The 20,549-nt window shown below is 40.4% G+C and overlaps 2 protein-coding genes and 3 non-coding genes across 17 annotated transcripts in view; 1 reads left to right on the top strand and 4 right to left on the bottom strand.

Moving 5' to 3' along the window:
* The window catches only part of wnt5b (wingless-type MMTV integration site family, member 5b), an 82,728-nt gene extending 75,743 nt beyond the window's left edge, over positions 1–6,985 (bottom strand). The window contains exon 1 of one of the 2 annotated variants that reach the window (XM_031313440.2): positions 6,104–6,985. The gene's annotated coding sequence lies outside the window, so the exon portion shown is untranslated. The remainder of the gene's footprint in view (positions 1–6,103) is intronic. The other variant, XM_031313439.2, reaches the window with a different exon arrangement.
* trnak-cuu lies at positions 648–720 on the top strand. The gene has a single exon. It is a non-coding gene; the product is annotated as a tRNA-Lys (tRNA).
* Positions 6,931–7,041, bottom strand: trnal-caa. Its single transcript has 2 exons — positions 7,004–7,041; positions 6,931–6,976 (listed from the first exon to the last, which is right to left on the bottom strand). It is a non-coding gene; the product is annotated as a tRNA-Leu (tRNA).
* A 322-nt stretch (positions 7,042–7,363) lies between these two features.
* Positions 7,364–7,476, bottom strand: trnal-caa. The gene is made up of 2 exons: positions 7,439–7,476; positions 7,364–7,409 (listed from the first exon to the last, which is right to left on the bottom strand). It is a non-coding gene; the product is annotated as a tRNA-Leu (tRNA).
* A 3,260-nt stretch (positions 7,477–10,736) lies between these two features.
* LOC116060178 (ELKS/Rab6-interacting/CAST family member 1-like) overlaps positions 10,737–20,549 on the bottom strand; it is a 121,218-nt gene continuing 111,405 nt past the window's right edge. For all 12 annotated transcript variants that reach the window (XM_035996354.1, XM_035996357.1, XM_035996356.1 and 9 more), the window contains one exon: positions 10,737–12,847. In XM_035996354.1, the coding sequence (XP_035852247.1) occupies positions 12,710–12,847 (138 nt within the window). In that variant the 3' untranslated portion in view covers positions 10,737–12,709. The remainder of the gene's footprint in view (positions 12,848–20,549) is intronic.

Raw genomic sequence — 20,549 nt, 5'->3', positions numbered from 1 at the left:
CTGTCTGTTTGTATACAGCGCGCAAGCTTTATGCGTATGCTCCACCTTCCTTTTCTTCTCCGTTTTTGGTGAATTTCTGTAGCAGAAACAGCGCCAGGCCTGGAATATGAAGTAGCGTGTTGAGTGATTTTTCAAATGGATTCGTTTGGACGCAAATATTCTTGAAACAATGCCAGGGAAGACGGGGGGAAAAAAGATTGTTTTGGTACGTGTGGATTTGGCCTGATACTAACACAAATTGGGTCTCTTCCCAAATGTCTGCAGCCAAAGTTGAATTCCGATTAGCAGATACTTCTGAGGAAATTAATTCTAAGGGCCCTCACTCACCAATCAGCCATCATTGAGAGACTGTGGCCGACAATTGCTTGCAGTTTTTAGGAAATGGTGCTTTTTTGGTGATGAATCAATGACCAGTGTAAAAACGACCTTACTGTAGTAAAGTGTAAAGTGGCCCCTGATAAGAAGATCCAACTGAGATCAATAAGTATTACATTGATTCACACACAATTGTAAGGCCCCTCACACACCAATCAGCTGTGAATGAGTCTGTGTCCAGCAGTTTTTCTTGATGTCAAAGCTCAGCCAAGGGTGAAGGGCCATGACCATGGAATGGACATCTTAGAGACAGTGCTTTTCTTAAGCATGCAGCCCGGCTAGCTCAGTCGGTAGAGCATGAGACTCTTAATCTCAGGGTCGTGGGTTCGAGCCCCACGTTGGGCGATGGTGTTTTTGAGAGGGGAAAATCTGAGCTCAGAACAGTGTTATAGCTAATGCACAATCCTATCAGTATCCCAACCCTGTTTACATATTATTAACCCTGCACAAGACAGACAGAACATTTGGAGACCAAACTGCAGTACATAAACTAAGCCCTTGTCTGAGCCTGATATCTCTTAGAAGGTACGACAGGAACACTGGAGGGAAACATAAGGACTAGCTTTACTATATAGTGATATATCTTATAATATTGAGTGATATTCCCTTCTGACCTAATTATTTCTTCAACTGAAAACAACAGATGATGTGTAAAGACAGAAAGAGACGGATGGGAAGAGTGTAGAAGAAAAAGAGTGACGTAAACAGCCAAAGTCGGAAAAAGAGAGTTAAAAGCAGAAGAGAATAGGCTTTTTGTGGTGAGCACATGCTTCATAAGATCTGTTTGGGTTCATATATGACCTACAGTATGTGTGTGTGTGTGTGTGTGTGTGTGTGTGTGTGTGTGTGTGTGTTTGGGTTAGACCGCTTTCCAACCCGGTGCAGGTGTGCTGTTGATAGTTTTATCAGCGCTGGATCGGGGCTACTGAGAGGAGAAGAGAGTAGCAGAGAGAGAGGAGAGGAGAAAGGCTGTTTCTGTAATGATTTTGGTGTTTATAAGGGTTGTTCCTTTCATATCCCCCCCACCCCCCATACTACAGAGCAGAGCCACAGCAGGTACAACTTTAGAACATACATAAAATTAAAAAATAAATGTTTACATTGTCCATTTGGAGCTCGTTCTGTGCTCTTGATAATAGAATGTAAATAACTATAGTTTTGTAAAATACTCATAAAAGTATAAAACTACATTTTGTAATGGCATCATTCCTGGTGAAGGCAGTTGTCATTATCGTGTTGGTAAAATTGATTTTATGTAAGTTAAAATCAGTGGTGAGCCTTGAACACACCAGTGCTCAGTAACTCAGGCTCCTCTGGTCTGATGCTGTGTGTCTTGTGGCTGTTTGGGCCCTTGTACCAGCCTTCTAGATTTATAAAATGGTTTCAGGCTCTATAAAGTGCCCAATAAACCACTTTTACTATTAGTGTAGGACACTGCTAGCATACATCTGGTGACCGCTACCACTGACCATACACACACACACACACAGGCGCACACACACACACACACACACACACACACACACACACACACACACACACACACACAGGCGCACACACACACACACACACACACACACACACACACACACACACTTACTTACTTCCTGGTCAGACACATTTTGAGGCCTGTTGGAGTCAGGACCTCTGCCAAACTCTAACCCCATGTCACCCCACCCTGCTGCCCCAGTGACATCACCACATAGCCCTAAACTGCCGGTGCAGAGAGGCCTAAAACATGCGCACACACATTCATACGCACACGTGCAGGCGTCAAGAATGTAGAAAGCTCAGACACCGTAACAAATACCACAGGGTCACATTTTGCCTGCACACATACATGCAGAAATGCACACACACAACAACTTGACCATAATGACTACTGCATAGCCACACTGCGTTGTCAACACGCACACAAATAAAGTGTAGCTAAAGTGCAGGCTGCTGCCTCTGAGTCAAGTCATAAACTTGCATTACAGTATGTCTGTACCTTTTAGTGAATATTGAAAAGGACAATCAAGAAACTACAGTATTTATCCATCTATTTTTTTTTTTTCAGATATTGGATGTTAAAATTAAAACATTTACATATTTAGCATCAGCAAGTTGCCTCCACTATATTTTATTTCCCCAAATATTTTTTGTCTCCATCTGAGTCACAGTCTTGATCAATTGTTTGATTCACTGATTTATTGTTTGGTCTATAAAATATCAGCAAACATCAAAAGCTCCCAAAGCTGAGGGTGGTGTTTCCAAATGCCTTGATATGTCCCAAGTCCCATTCCAAACCCCAAAGAGATTTCATTTACAACTATATAAATCAGAGAAAAGCAGCACATGTCCACACTGGAGAAGCTGGAACCAGTAAATGTTTAGTTTTTGCTTAAAAGTTGACATAAAAAAAAAATCTCTTTCACACGTCTTTCCCTGCCAAGCGGCAACATCCTAAAGGCCTGAGTGACTAAACAGATGCAAACAAAAGGCGGGCACACACACACACACACACACACACACACACACACACACACACACAGAGAGAGAAGGGGTTAAGCCAGCGGCTGTCATACACTGTCTTGGGAGGAATTCCCAGGATCCGAGTCTACCAATCAAGGACCAGCATTTAATACTGGGTCTTCAGCTAGAGAGCTGGAGAGGCCATCCTCTTCACATGGACCGCCGTCTGTGTGTGTCCAAGTTAGTCATTAGTGCTCCCAGTAGGCTAAAATACACACACACTTTACACGCTCGTGTAACACATCCAGATCCCCACCCCCAGACACCTAATGTTGTGTCTCAGAGTCCATTTTTCACCTGTTTTCATACAGATCTTTCACAATAGTTTGTGAAAATCCTTAAAATGTCTGTATCGTCACTTTGGTGCAGTTCGTGTTAAATTAGAGAATATTCCTACTTACTTCCAAATCCATTGTGTTTGAACACACGCACACACACACACACACACACACACACACACACACACACACACACACAACCTTGAGAATCCATTGATGCCTGCAGACATCCCATCTTCTCATATATCGAGCGTGGAGACATACAACACACACACACACTTACTCCCCTTCCCTAATTACAGAGTCCTGAGGGACGAGACACTCAAGCAGCACTTCAGTGTTTGGTTAAGGAAAAAGGTCTTTCTCACCAGTTAGAGGGCAGGCAGACCAACAGACAGACAGGCAGACCGACAGACAGACAGACAGAATAAGAAAATGTTCAGAGTGAAGACTATACACAATGTTTTTATATGTTGTTGCTGCATGAATCTGGTTTGGTTTACTCGCTAATAATGCTACTTCTTCATTAGAAACAAATACTTATTTTGGGTAAAACCAAAAACGTCTCCATTTCTAACAACTTTTCAAACACCAACTTAGGCAGCCGTGAGCCAAAGGCGTGCTTGAGTTTATCAAACAGGTTTAGAAATAGAAATATAAAATCCTTAAATCATTGAATCTTTCAGCTATAGTGAAATAGTTTTGAGTCGGTCAGTTGCAAATACAACACCTTGTCATCTCGAACAAATCAAATCCAACATGATACAGAACTGACAGAAAGTAAAGAAAGACCAGAGAAGGGAACAAAGGGCACTAAAGAAAAAGAAAATTGATGTCATGACTGAAATAGTGAGAGGGAGGGAAGAGAAAGACCAGAAGTTGACTTTGGTAGACAGGGAGGAGGAGGAGGAAGAGAGATTATCTCTCTCTAATGGCTAACTTGTTGACAGCAACACTTTTCACCACCTCTATCTACACATCTAACATTACCACACACACACACACACACACACACACACACACACACACACACCTCTTGCAGGGTTTATCAGCACAGCTGTCAGTCCACTCCACAACTCAGGTGGGTTTCAGACTTTTAAAACCATTAAAAAGTGCAATGCGAACCAGAGACGTCACGGCCAGAGACGCCCTCAACTTTCTGTCAGAATCTGATAGTCTGCTTTCACATGTGCTGCCAGACGGAGTAACTCGCTTTTCTCTTCTACGTCTGCCCTTTACAAACAAAGGAATGTGGGAAAGAGGTCTGTCTCTAGTTAATTAAATGTGTTTTTATTTTTTAGAATTATTTTTTGGGGCTTTTCCCCTTATTAAGTGACGGTGGATAGACATGAAAGGGGGAGAGATGGGGGAAGACACGCAGCAAAGGGCCGCAGGTCAGATTCAAACCTGGGCCGCTGCAGGACTCAGCCAACATGGGGTGAACACTCTAACTGGGTGAGCTAGAGGCCACCCCTAAATGTGTTTTTATAATGATGAATCAAATGTTCTTTTATTGTGAACTTTCTTTTTATGAATGTGCTTGGCTCTCCTGAGAAAGACATATCAATCTCAACAACACTGCTTGATTAAATGAATGATACATTTGAACGATTAACCTGTTTTTTTATTTTTTATTATGACACTTAACAGTTTTAAGTTCTTCCTGCAGATCGGCTAAATGTGCGAGGAACAAACGGACTGTTTCTAGATCTAGACAAGTTCAAAGGTCACCATAAAGATTCAATAGGTCCACTGATGTGTGGATGTCTCATTGCCAAACATGGAGAAAACACACACACACAGGCTCCTACATGAAATTCCCTGCCCATAATCAACAAATAGAGTCCATACATGCAGTTTTTGTCTCGTTAACTTTCATGGCAGCATCTACAGAGCATTTTAGACACGTACTTTCTGCCAAAAAAAAACAACTTTTATAGTCATGGAAAATATAAACAACGCAAAAGTTTAGTTTAAGCTATCACATCTTATTTTTCTTGTCAAATGTCTTTACAATAAACCACTTTAGCATCAAGAACTACAAAATGTCCTCACTCCTCTATAGTCTCAGCTCAGGACATCTATTGGTATATTATTTGATTGCACAGCTGACCTCTGACCCACAGCAACACAGTACATTCACCATCAACATTATAATGCTTATACAGGCTAATGAACTCAGATGAAGGCAGGAAGAGCGACTTCTCTATATACTGAGAGAAACATTTGTGCAACATTTCGACCAAAATAGTCCTGGTCTCCACCGCAAAGCAAGAGGGCTGCCTTCATTTAGGCAGATGGGGTTGGCAGATCGCAGATCTCACACACACACACACACACACACACACACACACACACACACACTCTTACTTCACCACTGTCATATGGGAGCCAAAAGTCATGAAATAAGGCCATTCTGTAAGTAGACTGTGACAACGGAAACATTGTGGGGACAAAACGTCTACAAGTTCAAATGAAGCAAAGTCCACAACCCAGTGGACCAAGTTTAAACCAACCCAACCCATTGACTTCTGATGTGTGTGTGTGTGTGTGTGTGTGTGTGTGTGTGTGTGTGTGTGTGTGTGTAAAATAGTGAGAGTTCAAGTCCTAATGTATTTAAATCCAATAACTGCTGCACAATTATTAGCCTACAAAGATGATAGAACCCACAAAACTGTCAAATACTAGGCTACATATGCCTACACATATAATAGCAACTACAAACTATTATAAGGTTGGAATAAATGTAGGCATCATGGACAAACGTAAATCACACCTCTCAAATCCTCATGAAAGACCTCTAAAACATTCTTATATCCCCCCTTGAGTGTGTATGCAGACTGCAGAGTGTATATTCAAGATTGAATGACCTTCTTGTATCACGAATCCCTTTGAAAACTTCTCCTTTAAAATCAATGAAACAATGAATTTCCTACCTGTTCTGCTGTGCTCGAATCCAGTTGTTGCTCAGCTCTCCAAGAAAAGTTTCTGCTGCCACCAGCGCTCAAGTCCGAAGAGTGTGACTCTGTCCGGCTGGGAAAAGTACAGAAAGGTCGGTGTTTTTATCGAAAGGGAAACCCCTTCAGGTCGATGCCTCAGCAGCCTGATGCAGACCCTCACTGTGTTAGACAGATACAAATTCTCCCAAGTGACACATAAAATGTCCTTCTTTTCACTGCTCGATCACCTTCACAGAGAAATAGCCTACCGCACGAAAGTCCTTGAGTAAAAAAAAAGTCGATTTAGGGGAGTGTATAAAAGTAGCCTATAACGCAGCTTCCGGCGATCCGTGGACCTGTCAGTACCCAACAAGTCCCAACTTGTCATGTAGAAATGTAGAAACAAAGTCTGAAATCAGTAGCACGCGCTCCCCGTTGTGTACGGCTGTGTGCGCGGTGTCCTCAGCAACAGGTGTCAGAAATAAAGTGAGATTTTTTTCACGGCCATCACAAGTTTCCAAACGCTCTCCAACTAATTACGCATGCAGGGAAAATGAGGAGGAGGCTGGAGGGAGGGAAGGAGCTCTGTAAAGTTTTTACGCGTCGAGAAACACGAGCGAGAAATGTGAGACAGATAGGGACTCAGCGCGGAGTGAAACAAAAGAAGTTCACTCTTGTTTCTGTCTGTGCCGTGTGACGACTCTCCTCTGCTCTCATGTGGAAACTGTTCGCTTGCCCACCGGTGAAAGAGAGGAGGGAGAGAAAAAATTGAAGGAAAGACATGTGTGTCGACCAACACGGATAAATTGTGGAGCCAAAATATTTGTCAGAAGTGGGATTTGAACCCACGCCTCCATTCGGAGACCAGAAATCCCGTAACTCAGGAAGGAGTCAAACCTTGAGTCTGGCGCCTTAGACCGCTCGGCCATCCTGACAACTGAAATGTAATCGGATCAGATTGCTATTTATATTAATGATTTCAAATGAATTCATTTAATTATATAGTCCGTGGTAACAATCTTGTGTTTCATGGTTCCTCTAAACCCACGTAAAAGATGTAAGACTTCTGTTATTAATGACACATTCTGATTATTGAAAATGCTGTGCAGGTGACTCAATGTTGTACAGTTATATTAGTTAAGGTATTAAATGTATTTTCCGTCGTGTGTTTTAATGGTTTTCTGTCTGTTTTAATTACTTTCTGTCTGTTACTGTATCTAGCACATACATTCACCGATGATTTTCAAGTAAAATCTCTGTCAGAAGTGGGATTTGAACCCACGCCTCCATTCGGAGACCAGAAGTCCCGTAACTCACAGGAAGGAGTCTAACCTTGAGTCTGGCGCCTTAGACCGCTCGGCCATCCTGACAGCTGAGATTTATCGGTCAAAACTCATAGTCATAATCTATCATAAAACTAATCCCATTTTGTCTTCACTGAACCTAATTTTGCACTAGTGGTGGCAGATTCCAAACTGTGCAAACTCTATACAAATATTCCAAAAAGACAAAAACATACGAGTTTGACTTTTTTTAATGCACACAATCTGCTAATTACATTTGAGCAAATCTCACCTGTGCAGCCGGTTTACTTTAATTAATTTTATAGTTTAAATCCTGTTTGCATAATTTTGTTTAGACAGCTGCATGTAGTTTAAGTTTTAAATTTATTTTGTCAATCAACATGGATGAAACAGTTTATCTAGTGCAGCACAGCACCTCAGTGGCTTAAAGCAACACTAAAGCACTTTTCCCGCTTCGGTCCCCTTACAGGTTGGAAGCGGAATTGTCCATTCGTCCGTCGTAATGTCTCAGTATGTCTCATTCGAACTACAGATCCGCTACCCGATCTGGCAAACTTGCATAGTGTAATGGACAATTCCGCTTCCAACCTGTAGGGGGACGGAAGGTGGAAAAGTGCTCTAGTGTTGCTTTAGTTTAAAACACATCTTAGGCTCTACAGGAGACATATCTGTATCATCAAACTACAGGGATGAAACCTGCAGGTAAAACTCTCTGTCAGAAGTGGGGTTCAAACCCACGCCTTAATTTAGAGAGCAGAAGTCCCTTTAGCACAGAAAGGAGTCTACCCTTGAGTATAGTGCCTTAGACCACTTGGCCATCCTGACAACAGCAAAAACAGCTTCTGTCAGGTTGAAATTTCGGCTGGTTTTGGTTGTATGACACAGTGAAGCCCCTTATGACTCACTGTGAACCTGAATCTATCTGTCCCTATCATTAGTTGTGACCTAACAGCTAGAGGAGACATTTTCTCTGAAAGCAATAAAAGTCACAGGAATGCACAGACGGAGGAGGAACAGGAGATAAGGAACATGTCTTCAGTGTTGGTGGATGTTTGGACTGTCAGTGGCTAACAGCTTATTTTAGGAGCTCCACTCCTCTCACATTGTTTTTATTTCCTCTCAAAAGTTTTTCCTACTGCTCACTGCCTCCTTCTGTCCCTTCCATCTTGCCAGTTCTCGCCATCCAATCTTCCGTCTCTCGCTCTCTCTCTCTCTCTCTCTCTCTCTCTCTCTACCCATTCATCCCACCTACACTTCAGTAATTTGTTTACTTTACAAACCATTTATTAGAGACAATAATGTATGCAAAAAAGCAAACATCCAAAATCAACAAGCAACAAGTTTATGCCTTCAAACCACAACTGAAATAATTAATTATTAAGCTTGAAAACATGTAATATAGACTGAGTGTGTGTTTTAAGTTCAGCTGCTGTTTGTTTTGGTCTCGGCTCTCCCTCTCCTCTCTGTTTTCTCTTTCACCCTCTCCTTCTTTTTCTTTGCAGTCATGTGTGATGTGATGTGTGATGATTGAAACCACATCTACCCAAAGCCAACGCAAGCCCTCCCCACTTCCTCTGCAGTCACTCAACTTTTATTTCTCCTCCTGGTCTCTCATGTGTCTTAGTGCACTATAGTTTATACAGTATATACAGTATATATATATATGGAAAGACTAAATGTAGATATATTTTTAACTATGCACATGTTCAAACGTTATCTCAAGGACAACTGTTTTTTTGTGTTGTGAACCACCAATATCAGCAGGATCTTATCATTGCTCAATCTCTGCAAAGAAAGGTGTGTGTGTGCGTGTGTGTGTGTGTGTGTGTGTGTGTGTGTGTGCATGTGTAATAATGGATCAAACTGTAACCTGTAATGGGGTTTTAATCAACTCAAGGGGATTTCATTGGAGACAGACTATGTTTTGCGAAAAAATGCAGCATATTTTTGGTGTATAAATATGTCATATTTTGCATTACACTCTGAGCTATATGAGTTACAGCAAAGTCAAGAAGATGCAATGATGTCTGGTGCTTGGTGGGTTGTGTCTCCACTGTTTCCTATCCATCCCTCCCTCCCTCTCTCTCTTTCTCCATCACATAAATCAGGCAGTCATACATGCATATCTTTTCCTCCTCCTCCTTCTCACTCCGTCCATCCCTTCTGTCTCCCTCCACTGGCTTTTGTTAGGACAGTAGATGGAGAAAGCAGAACGGATCCTTTTTGACAAACCCAGACACACTGAACATATTGCCACATGTGAATGTAAACACCAGCACATATGTTACATTTACAGACTGTCAGCGAGTTCCCTCTGATGTGTTTTATTGTGTGAAAAAATGAATAGCCCGGTGACGTTTTCACTCTGCTGGAAAATTCTTTGAGTGAAAAGGTTGGGTCATGGTCAGGGTTTAGGGTCAGTGGAGCCAGGTAGGTCTGTTTAACCAGATTTTCTAGTTGATTGAATGCATTACACTGAGCTGCTGCCATATGAAAGATGCAAACATAAAGGAAGTGTGTGTGAGGCACTTTTACAGTCACTTTCCTGTGTCGTTATCAGCTACATTTACCCTTATAACACACATGCATGCACAAAATCTTTCCTTGTCTTCATTAGTTTCTATTTAGCACAAATAATTGTTTAAAGAATAAAATTGTCCACAATATTGATTTGAGTCCAGGCAATTGGAAACAAGGCCTTATGGATGAGTTGTTAGACATTTAAGACAATCTTAATGATATGACTGTGTATGTGTGTGTGTGTGTGTGTGTGTGTGTGTGTGTGTAACTGGAACAGGATGAGGCCTGGGCTATGGAATAATGCCATTATTGTGGGCGGATAGGAAAATGTACCACTAGTGCAAGATAAGAAGCACAGTTTAGAGGGAGATAGAGAGAGAACGAGGGAGGCAAAAGGAAAGGAGAGGTCAGAAAAAGTAAGAAAATGAAACGATAGGAAAGATGTTCTAAGCTTTGTCTTTATTATTTGTACTCAGAGCATCTACAAAAAGACAAAAAAATAAATAAATCAGTCGTGGCCTCTGTCACATATCTAAGGTGTGTGTGAGTGAGGGGTCATCAGACGATTAAGGGGATGAGAAAGAATACTTTTATGACTGTCCTTAATTCTTTTGCTTTTTTTTGTCTTCTTGTGAATTCCTGAATATGTTCCTCTCTTCCAGCCGATAAAAATCCTTCAAACAAGAAACAATATGAGAAAGAAAAATCACCCTTTGGTTAAACTGCTCCCAAGTCAAAAAGGTTGGGAGCTCTCACCTGTGAAACATTTGACTGAGATTAAATGACAGAATCCTTTCACAATAAAATAAAGATAAATCCATATTTTATTCTATTCTCTCATTTTTAATCCACAACAAAGTTGCAGTTAGTTGCGGTCATCTCCGCTTCCAAACATTATCAGTATAAAACAGACAACAAAATACTGGAATTACAACACAAGCTCATATATGATGAAGTTTAATTCCAAAATAAGAGCCATTTGTCAAATCCTCATGATTTTTGAAGCTTTTAGCAATTTCAAACTGGTAACATTTGAGGAACCTGGACCTCATGTAATATTTTGGAATGAAACTCCTCATTTGCTTTTTTAATACACAGCTTAGGTGCCGAAAACGAAACCTTTATTTTTTATTTTTTTTGGGCTTCTTTGGAAAGCCTTTTGATGGTGTAAAATTAGATTTGAGTGTGCCGTGTAAATGCCCCTCTTTAGGTTTGTCTCCACCAGGTATTCCTTTAAAGGAGCAGCGCTAAACAGTTGCATGTGGCCAGTCATGGCTTCAGCACTCACTACAGTATAAGACAAAAAAAAAACTAAAAACTGTTAGGGGAGGTTTTGATTGAAGTTGAAACAATTTAAACCTCTAGTGCTGTTAGCGTTTTAATCATGCTAAGACTGTCAGCGCTGTGGGAAACATGCATCAGAGTGTCATTTCCACTGTAAACAACAAGAACAAGAAACTGATTCTGTGAAAATGTTCCTGGTGGACACAGAGCCTCGTGTAGGTGCAATATACGCTCCCAGTAACAAATCGGAACGGAACAAATCTGTGGTTACTTCACAAAAAAAAAAGAAGTTTTGACACATTATGTAACATATCAACCATTACATGACAATATTTTCAATTAAACAAGATTAGTGTTTTATATATATATTACCAAAAGCAAAAAAATATATAGAAAGTATTTAATATTCCCTACCTCCCAAGAAAAAAGAAAGAAAAAGATGCTTCAATTAGGGAAAGTGAGTTCAGATTTATCCGTGTTAACTCTAAAGGGATTGTCACAAAATGGTGAGTGAGGGATTGTCTGAACACAACCTAATCTCAGCATGGACACCATAACTGAACATGTTTTTCTTAGGTTAAAAAGAAACAAAATATCGACACTATTGTGTTTTAATAAAGGGAGCATTGCGAGATTTTTGTTTTGTTTTTACGGGGAAAAAAATAGATGAAAAGTGTCGTGTTTGCCTGACAAAAGCTGTGTTTCTGTTCAATAAAGTTCTCTCTTTACAATATACACAACTATCCAGAGGTTACTGCTGAAAGAAACTGCAAGTTGGGACGTTTCATCGGGGGAAAAATCAAGAAATGGAAGAAAAATAGAAACTAAAAGTTGAAAAGATAAGCAGCAAATGATGTAAAGAATCAAAGGCAGCTGAAATAAACACTTTTGTATCTGAACCAATCAAATAACAATGTAGTAACAGCATGTAAGTCTGGCATCAGAAACAACCTGGCAAGATCGACTCACTTTTACCTTTTTCATACAGTTTAAAAATATTTTCCACCCATAAAATACATCAAGTTACTATTACAACTGCTGATTGCCTGGAAGGACACAAGATGGCCGCTGTGAAGTGAGAAGGCTGTTTCGGAGTATTTAGGAAAATACGTGTTTACTTCTCAAAAACATCAACTATTTCCAATTAACTTGCATGCCAACAAAGCACTATGAACTGAAACATGAACAATATTTCCCTCAGCTGGCACTATTTGTTCAAAATGATAGCGACTAAAGACACAGTGGAAGAATATTTTTCAGTAATGACGTGATTTTTTTGTAGATCCCTTTTTCCGAAAATGAGATGAGTGAAAAGCCGGTGGAAGAGAAAGTCTTCATCCTGTGATTTGTTTCAGTATCAGGGGATTATGGGGGCTTGCTGGAGACTTCTGATGGTCCTGTGCATGTTTGCTTGCTTTCTGACTTTGCAGGCTAATTCATGTCTGTATGTAAGCTTATTTATGTTTCTGTCAGCGTGTGTGTGTGTGTTTCTGTGTCAGCAGCTGTCCTCCAGAGCGTTGACCACTTGTTCCAAAATGTCGGGGCATCGGTCTGCGATCTGCTGCAAGACCTGATTGGCGTACTCCTGGAGCTCCGCCCCCTCCCTCTCACACAGCGCTAACTCTGCCTCCAACTGAAAGAGAGAGAAAAGACAGCGAGAGAGAGAGAGAGAGAGAGAGAGAGAGAGAGAGAGAGAGAGAGAGAGAATTTAGCCATTTTGTAAACAAACATCTTGCGATAAAGCCAACATAGTAACATGGAATTTAAAGGCATAGTTTTTCATTTTGGGAAATACGCTTATTTGCTTTCTTGCCAATAGTTAATGAGGAGATTGATGCCACTCTCATGTCTGTATGGTTAGTATAAAGCTGGAGCCAGAAGTTGGTTAGCTTAGTTTAGCATAAAGACTGGAAAGAGAGAAAAAGCTACCCTGACTCTGTCCAAAGGTAAAAAAATCCCCCTACCATGTTAAAAACTTCACATGCTATATCTCGTTTGTTTAACTTGATACATACTGGAGTGTAAATACAAGACTTTTAACGGCCACACAACTTACACTTACACTATTTTCTCATCTATCTCCAGGGAAAAAAGCAAATAAGCGTATTTCCTAAAATGTAGACTATTCCTTTAAATTCCATGTTTCTATATTGTTCCTTTCAGATGATAAAGAGCAGCAAGATGGACATAAAGGAAAGATAAAAGACTTAATTTTGCACGCACGCACACACACACACACGCACGCACACACACACACACACACACACACACACACACACAGGCACACACACACACACACAACTGTTATCTGAAAACACCACAATGTAGTTCTTTTTGCCCATACAGAACGGAACATTTCTGTGAGAGAGCGCTGCTGTTTTCTTTGGCTGCAGCCGAGCTGAGACGCCAAACCTAACTGACTTAATGACCAATACATCTGTATCAATAAGAGCACCGCTCGAACAGTCATGTAACACAAGCCCACATTTATGTTGGTGTGTGTGTGTATGTGTGTGTGTGTGTGTGAGAGGCCCGGGTCAGATATTGGCAACATTTTGCCTCGTTAAGTCCTAACCTCTTCCCTCTGCTCTCATCTCTGAGCCAGCAAATCTCATTGGCATTTTATATTACTGTGGCTTTATTCATGTGTAAAACTGCTGTAAGTAATAATAATACTGTTAATGATTAATGAAAATGTGCCCAATAAATCACATATAAATATAGTCCATTATCCATATATTAAGATGTTTTATTATTTGGAGTATGTAACAATTTCTTTTACAATGTTGTGAATATACAGTAAGTTTAAGTCAGTTTTCACACATTGCTTTGGCAATACTGTGTGTATTGTTTGTATGTATGAAATTTCAATTTGGATTTAGTACTTCTGGTTCAAGATTTGTAACAGAAAGCCTGTGTTAAAAACTGTGTGTGTGGAAGTTTCCCAGGAGGGCAAGCTTGGCGCATACTAGTGAATAAAAGTCATGATAATAAAAATCTGCTCCATCAACTATGATCTTTCTTTCTTTCTTTTTTTAAATCTGCATCTTGTAAATATGTGCAATCCTAAATTGAAGGATATCATGTCAATATTCTCATACGCCAATTGATCAATATGACTATGTCAATAAAGCCTTTTGAAGTTGAATTTTATTTTGTAGTGTGTTTTATAGTACAACAAAAAGTAATCAATACATACACAATAATACATAAGACTAAGTGCTTATTTTACATGCAGTAAAACAGCTTTATTTACTGAATATTTATAAATATATGGATATTGATGAACATCTATGTTCTTGTTTGGAATCTCCTTGTAGTTTGTAATGTGCTCACATCTGTGTTAGGCCTACTCATTGTCTGCTGACACGGAGCCTAAAAAACATCAGTCATATAGAGTATGTACACTATAACAAGACCTAAGAAGTATTTGTAGATACTATTTTTGAAAGACAGAAGAAAAAAGTGAGAAACGGAGGAGAAGATTTAGGGAGAAATAGAGAGTGAGTGAGTGAAATTACACACATATATTGGCATATTTCCACTTGTGTGTTTGCAGATAATGTAACTTAACAACTCTGCAATTTAGTTGTAATCCCCAAGAAAAACATGGCAGTAAAGATAAGGTTGTAAGACAATTGAGAAGAGATCTTCTGCTCTCTGACTCTTGCAGCCTTGACCTACACCAGAGAGAGACGCTTGAAAAAGGCGTTTAAAAAGGGTCAAACGCAGCGCAAATACTGCTATATACGTACCTAAAACAGGATCATATACACTGAAGGTATAAACATATGAGAGATACTGTCATGATAATAAGTTACTGTCTCCATAATCCATAACTCTAAACCACTTATTTGGTAATGAAATCGAAGGTGAGTATATCTGAAATCTCATGGTGAAGTCGGGGGCTGGACTGCGACGCAGTGCTGCAAAAAGCTCCTAAAAGTTTTTTTTATAATAATGTGGTTAAACTGAGAACATGTTTAAAACCTGGCTGACTGCTTGCCCTAATGGACTTTATTGCAAATCTGTGTCTAACAGGATTGCTACATCCTTAAATCACTACAATTAACCTGGTGGGGAAAATGTTCTCATAACTGATATGAATGATAGCCAAAACTAGAAAAATTTGACCCAGTTTTCCTCAGAAAGTAATCATAAGTTAATTCCTCCGTAGAGAGAGAAGTAAGCAATAAACTTCCTCTCTTGCTACATTCACTCCTGAGATCATTTATGGCCTGAATAAATTAAATAAAATCAATGTTGCATGATACAGTTTCCAGTTAAGAGGTATAATTTTGTATGTTGTTGCTCCGATGGATCATGTCTCATGTAATCACAGTGTGTGGTCAGAGAGAAATGTAGATGAAATAATGTAAGTGGGCAGCGAGTTAATGTTGCCAGATCAATGACTTCTGTAAGAGTGTGTTTTAGATTGTTGGTGTTTGTGTCAGGATATGTATGTGTGTGTGTTAAGGAGATACATTAGCGTAGGTGTTAGTGTAAGTGTGTGTGCGTTGTGCAGTGGTTTGACAAGACAGGTGTGTGCGCGGCATGATGTTGCAAGCTCAAGTTCTGATTTACTGAGTGACAGAGAGAATTGTGGGAAGCGGAGAGACAGACAAAGGGAAGGGATAAGACGTGTGTGTGTGTGTGTGTGTGTGTGAGTGAGAGAGAGAGGGTTGGTTGAAGATGATTTTTTACTGCAGCCACTTAAGCTCCATTATTGTGATGGATCATTATCTGCCTTATCAGAGGCCTGCAGACAGACAGACAGACAGACAGACAGACAGACACACACACACACACACACACACACACACAGACCTCTTGCAAAAACATGTACATGCACACACAGGTTGAGAATGAGGGTAAGATGTGTGTGTGTGTGTGTGTGTGTGTGTGTGTGTGTGTGTGCATGTACACACTGCCCCCACGACACACATTGCAGAGGTTGAACCTCTTTGCAAGGAATGCTAATGTTTTCTAAAGAAACCCTAACTCAGCAGAGAGAGATAGAGACAGAGAGATTAACAGGCAGAGAGATAGAGAGAGAGAGAGAGAGAGAGAGAGAGAGAGAGAGAAACGGGTAGAGGTGGAAGACGAGAGCACAAATATATGATCTGACTGGAGTGCATTAGCCCATTCTTGAGCAAGTCAAGTGGTTGGTGCAGACACCCATCTTACAAAGTTACTTGGCTACAGTTTTTCCATTTACAGATGATTCTGAGGACAGAGGTCTCTTTTTTTATATCAGAAAACCATCTTGTCGTGAACAGCACAGCACTTCATGGCTGTGCATTTTAAACAGTTAACTGCGCCTTGATTTGACTCGTTTAGGGGAAATGATGTTCTATAAATCATGTGGTCCAGTCTCATATTTCCAAAGATCAGGGCTGCTTACAGTAAGGCCCACTGACCCACTTTTAGAAAAAACTGTACCAAGGGCTGCACAAATAATGTAGTCACTCCTATAACGTACTCTTGAGAATGTTACAGATTCTGTTTTACTTCGAAGCAAGAAAAGTTATTTTAAGAAGAAAATAAAACCTTCTCAGTTTTGGGTGTAATTATAGTCAACATGTGAGAATGTAAATATTTTATTTTATGTTTGAATCCTGAACTAGGTATAGAAAGTATAAGTATAGAAGCAAAATAACTGTTTTCCTACATTCCTATCCTATCCATAAGGCCCATTTTCCACCATTAAAACAAAACAAAACACGTCGTCGGCTACAAGTTTCATCTAATCTTAAACAAGTTTGGCACATAATATATTTGGATGACAATGACAGAAAAATGTTTTAATTAACTTTTATATGTATATTTTAATAATTGCATTACTGCATAAACATAAGCATGTAAAAAGTACTGCGACAGAGCAGCACTGTCTGGTGGGAAATGTGGAGGGTAATAAAATAGAAACTGAGGTGAAAGGGTGGACTGTTTCTGTTTCTTTATGACAGACTCTTTTTTAAACAAAACCAGCAGGAAGACATAGGGGACAGAGAGGGTGAGGATCTGGACACAGACAAAGTCTGGAGGGCAAAGTTTGACCTAATATTCCTCAGCAATAGCATACCAAGTTGCATGAGTAAAGATACAATCAGGAGGTTTGAAAAGGCCCCAGACTCCTCAACAGCAGCCCAGAGCAGTGCTATAGAAACACTATTATGAGTAAGAGCCAAGGGATAACGTATAGTAGGCCTATATTGTATTTTAATCCCTGTCTCTCTTCCTGTCTCTATTTAAACCATTAGGTTCTTACAGGCTTACACTGTGTAGACTGCTTTATAAGTTGGCCGCCTGTACTGCGCCAAGCCCAAAAGCGTCTGAGCCATGCGACATAACGCGTGTGAATGAGTGTGTGCGTGTGTGTGTGTGTGTGTGTGTGTGCTCTGTCGTATTCCAGTCCAGTTGTAGTCCAGGCAGTTCCACTTAAAACGCAGGCTAACGAGCTGCAGTGGGAATAGAGCTTGAGGACTTGTACCTTAAACTGCTCCTGGAGGACTAACAAATACTGCAGTCCTTTAGCGTTAACAACTGAAAAAAAATACAAGGGAAGTGTGTGTTGTGGGCAATTCTACATCACTTAGTAATTTTATTTTAACAGGTTATTCAATCAGCCAAATTGACTGTAGGAACATATTCATATTTATACGTTAGGCCTCTGGGAGCAGTTCGTTAGGAGGGGACAGAGTATTAAACACTCAAATCTGGGAGCTCTCCACCATCCTGTGCCTTGCTCATGAGCACTTGAAGTAAATGTTAAGGAAGGGGAGATGTTCCACTCCCCACCCTGCATTTCTGGGTCTGTCTGGGAACTTAAATCTATTAATTCAACGCAAGTAGAGCTACAGAATAGATGTGGGCTTGTGAATATAAGTGTGGTAACTACAGTGGAACACCTTCATAGAGAACAGGGGATTATAGAGCATATAAAAAAGACTTAAACTGTAAACTGGCCCTCTAGGAGTAACTACACAAGGCTGGACTTACAGCACTAATGGCTGCAGAAATAAACAGCAGAAACAGACTCCAGCATTGACTGTGTATAGGTGGAACCTCCCAGTAGGCCAATCTAAAAAGAAACTGATTCAATGTTAAGGTGTATAAGAAATAAAAAAGAAAAAACAAACTACAGGCGCGGGGAAGCCTGAGGTGCGTCTAAAAACAGCTGATCCAAAAAAAGATAGATATCAAGAGTAGTTTATCTCGATCTAAACCAAGATGCAAAGTCTGTGGCCAATGATCAAATTTGGAAACATAACTGAGGGAAAGCAGGTACATATGAAGTACACTTACAGGCTGCTCATACAACATGTTCAAACCAGACAGATTTTCCCTGTAAATGTTATTTTATTTTACAATGTTTTCTTTCAATTCCATTCCATAATATTCCTCTCCTGTTCACTTTGTCTGCTCTTTCCTCCTGGCTTTACAAAGCCTCAACTATAACCACAACCTAAACCACAGATTTCATGTGCAATTCTGAATAAAAAAATAATAAAACTGGCTGCATAACACAGTGTATGCATGACATCTGTACATTTTAAAGTTTCTCAATTGAAGTGTGTTTGATGTTTGTAAAAGTCAAAATGATTGTATGGCTGTCCAGTCAAAGGAACTTGAGGGAACGTCTGCAGCAATAACGGAGGAGAAATACGTGAAGCTGGACTTCCACAATGGCTGGCTTTGCAAACTAAGATTTAACGGCTTCAGATAGAGACAAGAAAAGTGTGAGAGTGGAGAGCATGTTTCTGTGTGTTAATTTAAGTCTATGGCCTTCAGCTGTCACCATCACCAGCTTGTTTTTCCATTAAAGACAAAAGAGGATGGAGAGACTGAAAGGTAGAGGATGGAAGAGAAATACAGTGATGTGTGACAGAGAGTCAGACAGAAAAGGGGGAAGCAGATTGATCAAGAGTGAGTGACAATAGCAAAGGATAGATGGAGTGGGAGAAATGGAGAAAAATGGAAAGATGTAAAAGAATAGAAAAAAGGAAGGAGAGAGAAAGAGGACAGAAATCAAGGAGGGGGAGAGAGAGTGATAACCAGAGACAGAGGGAAAGATCAAGGAAGAAAGATCGAAAAAAGCCAAATGCATGTAAAAAGAGGTCGACTGGTAAAGGCATTAAGCCTGGATTCAATAAATCTGCATAAAAACCCAGCAGTTAGTCTGTAATGACCAGCGAAGGCCTGTGTGTGTGTCTGTAAAATGGGCACTGTGGGTCGCCCTTGTGTGTGGGTGCGTCTGACTGTCTCTCCTTTTGTCTGTGTTTCTGAGTGTGTGTTCACTGTGCCTGTGTGTCTAATGGTCGTCGAGGACCTCAGCGTCGTATTTAGAGAGAAAACAATCATCTTTGGAGCAAGAAGCAGAGCTGCCTAATGAAAGCCAAGAGAGACCCCAGACCACAACGCAGCACAAATGGATGGGTCTGACTCTCTCAGCTCTAGACAACCCCCTCAAACCTCCTTACTCCAACTCCTTCGACCTCTGTCTTCACTCCACTCCACTTTTACAATTTAATTTGCGCACAGACAAAAACACTTTTGCTTTTCAATATGGTGGCTGGTCAAACCCAATTGCAGACACTGGTACTCTACTAGTGTGCTGTAAATGGCTGAGGCCCATCCTACATCCAGGACATGGTCAAACCATACACCCCAGCCTGTCCACTATGCTCTGCTACTGCCAAATGGCTTGCTACTCCCTCAATACGAAGGGGGCCCGGCTACCGCGCTATAAAGTCATGACTGTTTGCTGTCCTGGCTCCACAATGGCGGAACGAGCTCCCATCAGGAAAGCAGGAACTTTACACAGCTTCCGTCGCAGACTGAAAACTCATCTGTTGAGACTCCACTTTGGCCCATAAAAATCAGCATTTGTTGAAGTTGGTGACCTTACATGATTCTTGTACTTTTTGGGGATTTCGCTTTGGATAAAAGCGTCAGCTGCATACATGTAATTTAATTTCTTTTTGGGTTTTTAAGGCCAAGTCCAAGTCAAATGTTTTCCTACGTTAATTGCAAGTCAAAACTGACAATTAAATGACAGTATTTGAACAGTATCCTTGCAAAACTATTAACTGTATTAGTAATTTCAATGCAGAGGCCTTATCATAAAATGTATCATTAAAAACAAGACAAGCAAACAGGCAGACCTACTGCTGTCAAAGACAGGCAGTTTAATGGCAACTCCAGGATTGTTATCATTTGGAAACTTTCTGTCATGCACACCTACACACGCAGACTATCAAAATAACAATAATGACTTTTTTTATTATCACTGGGGATGTTTAAGTTACACATGTACAGAAACACACATTAAGCCA

This window comes from Sander lucioperca, chromosome 20 (assembly GCF_008315115.2).
Source record: "Sander lucioperca isolate FBNREF2018 chromosome 20, SLUC_FBN_1.2, whole genome shotgun sequence".
NCBI classification, from domain to species: Eukaryota; Metazoa; Chordata; class Actinopteri; order Perciformes; family Percidae; genus Sander; species Sander lucioperca.
This window is presented reverse-complemented; position numbering and strand designations above follow the sequence as displayed.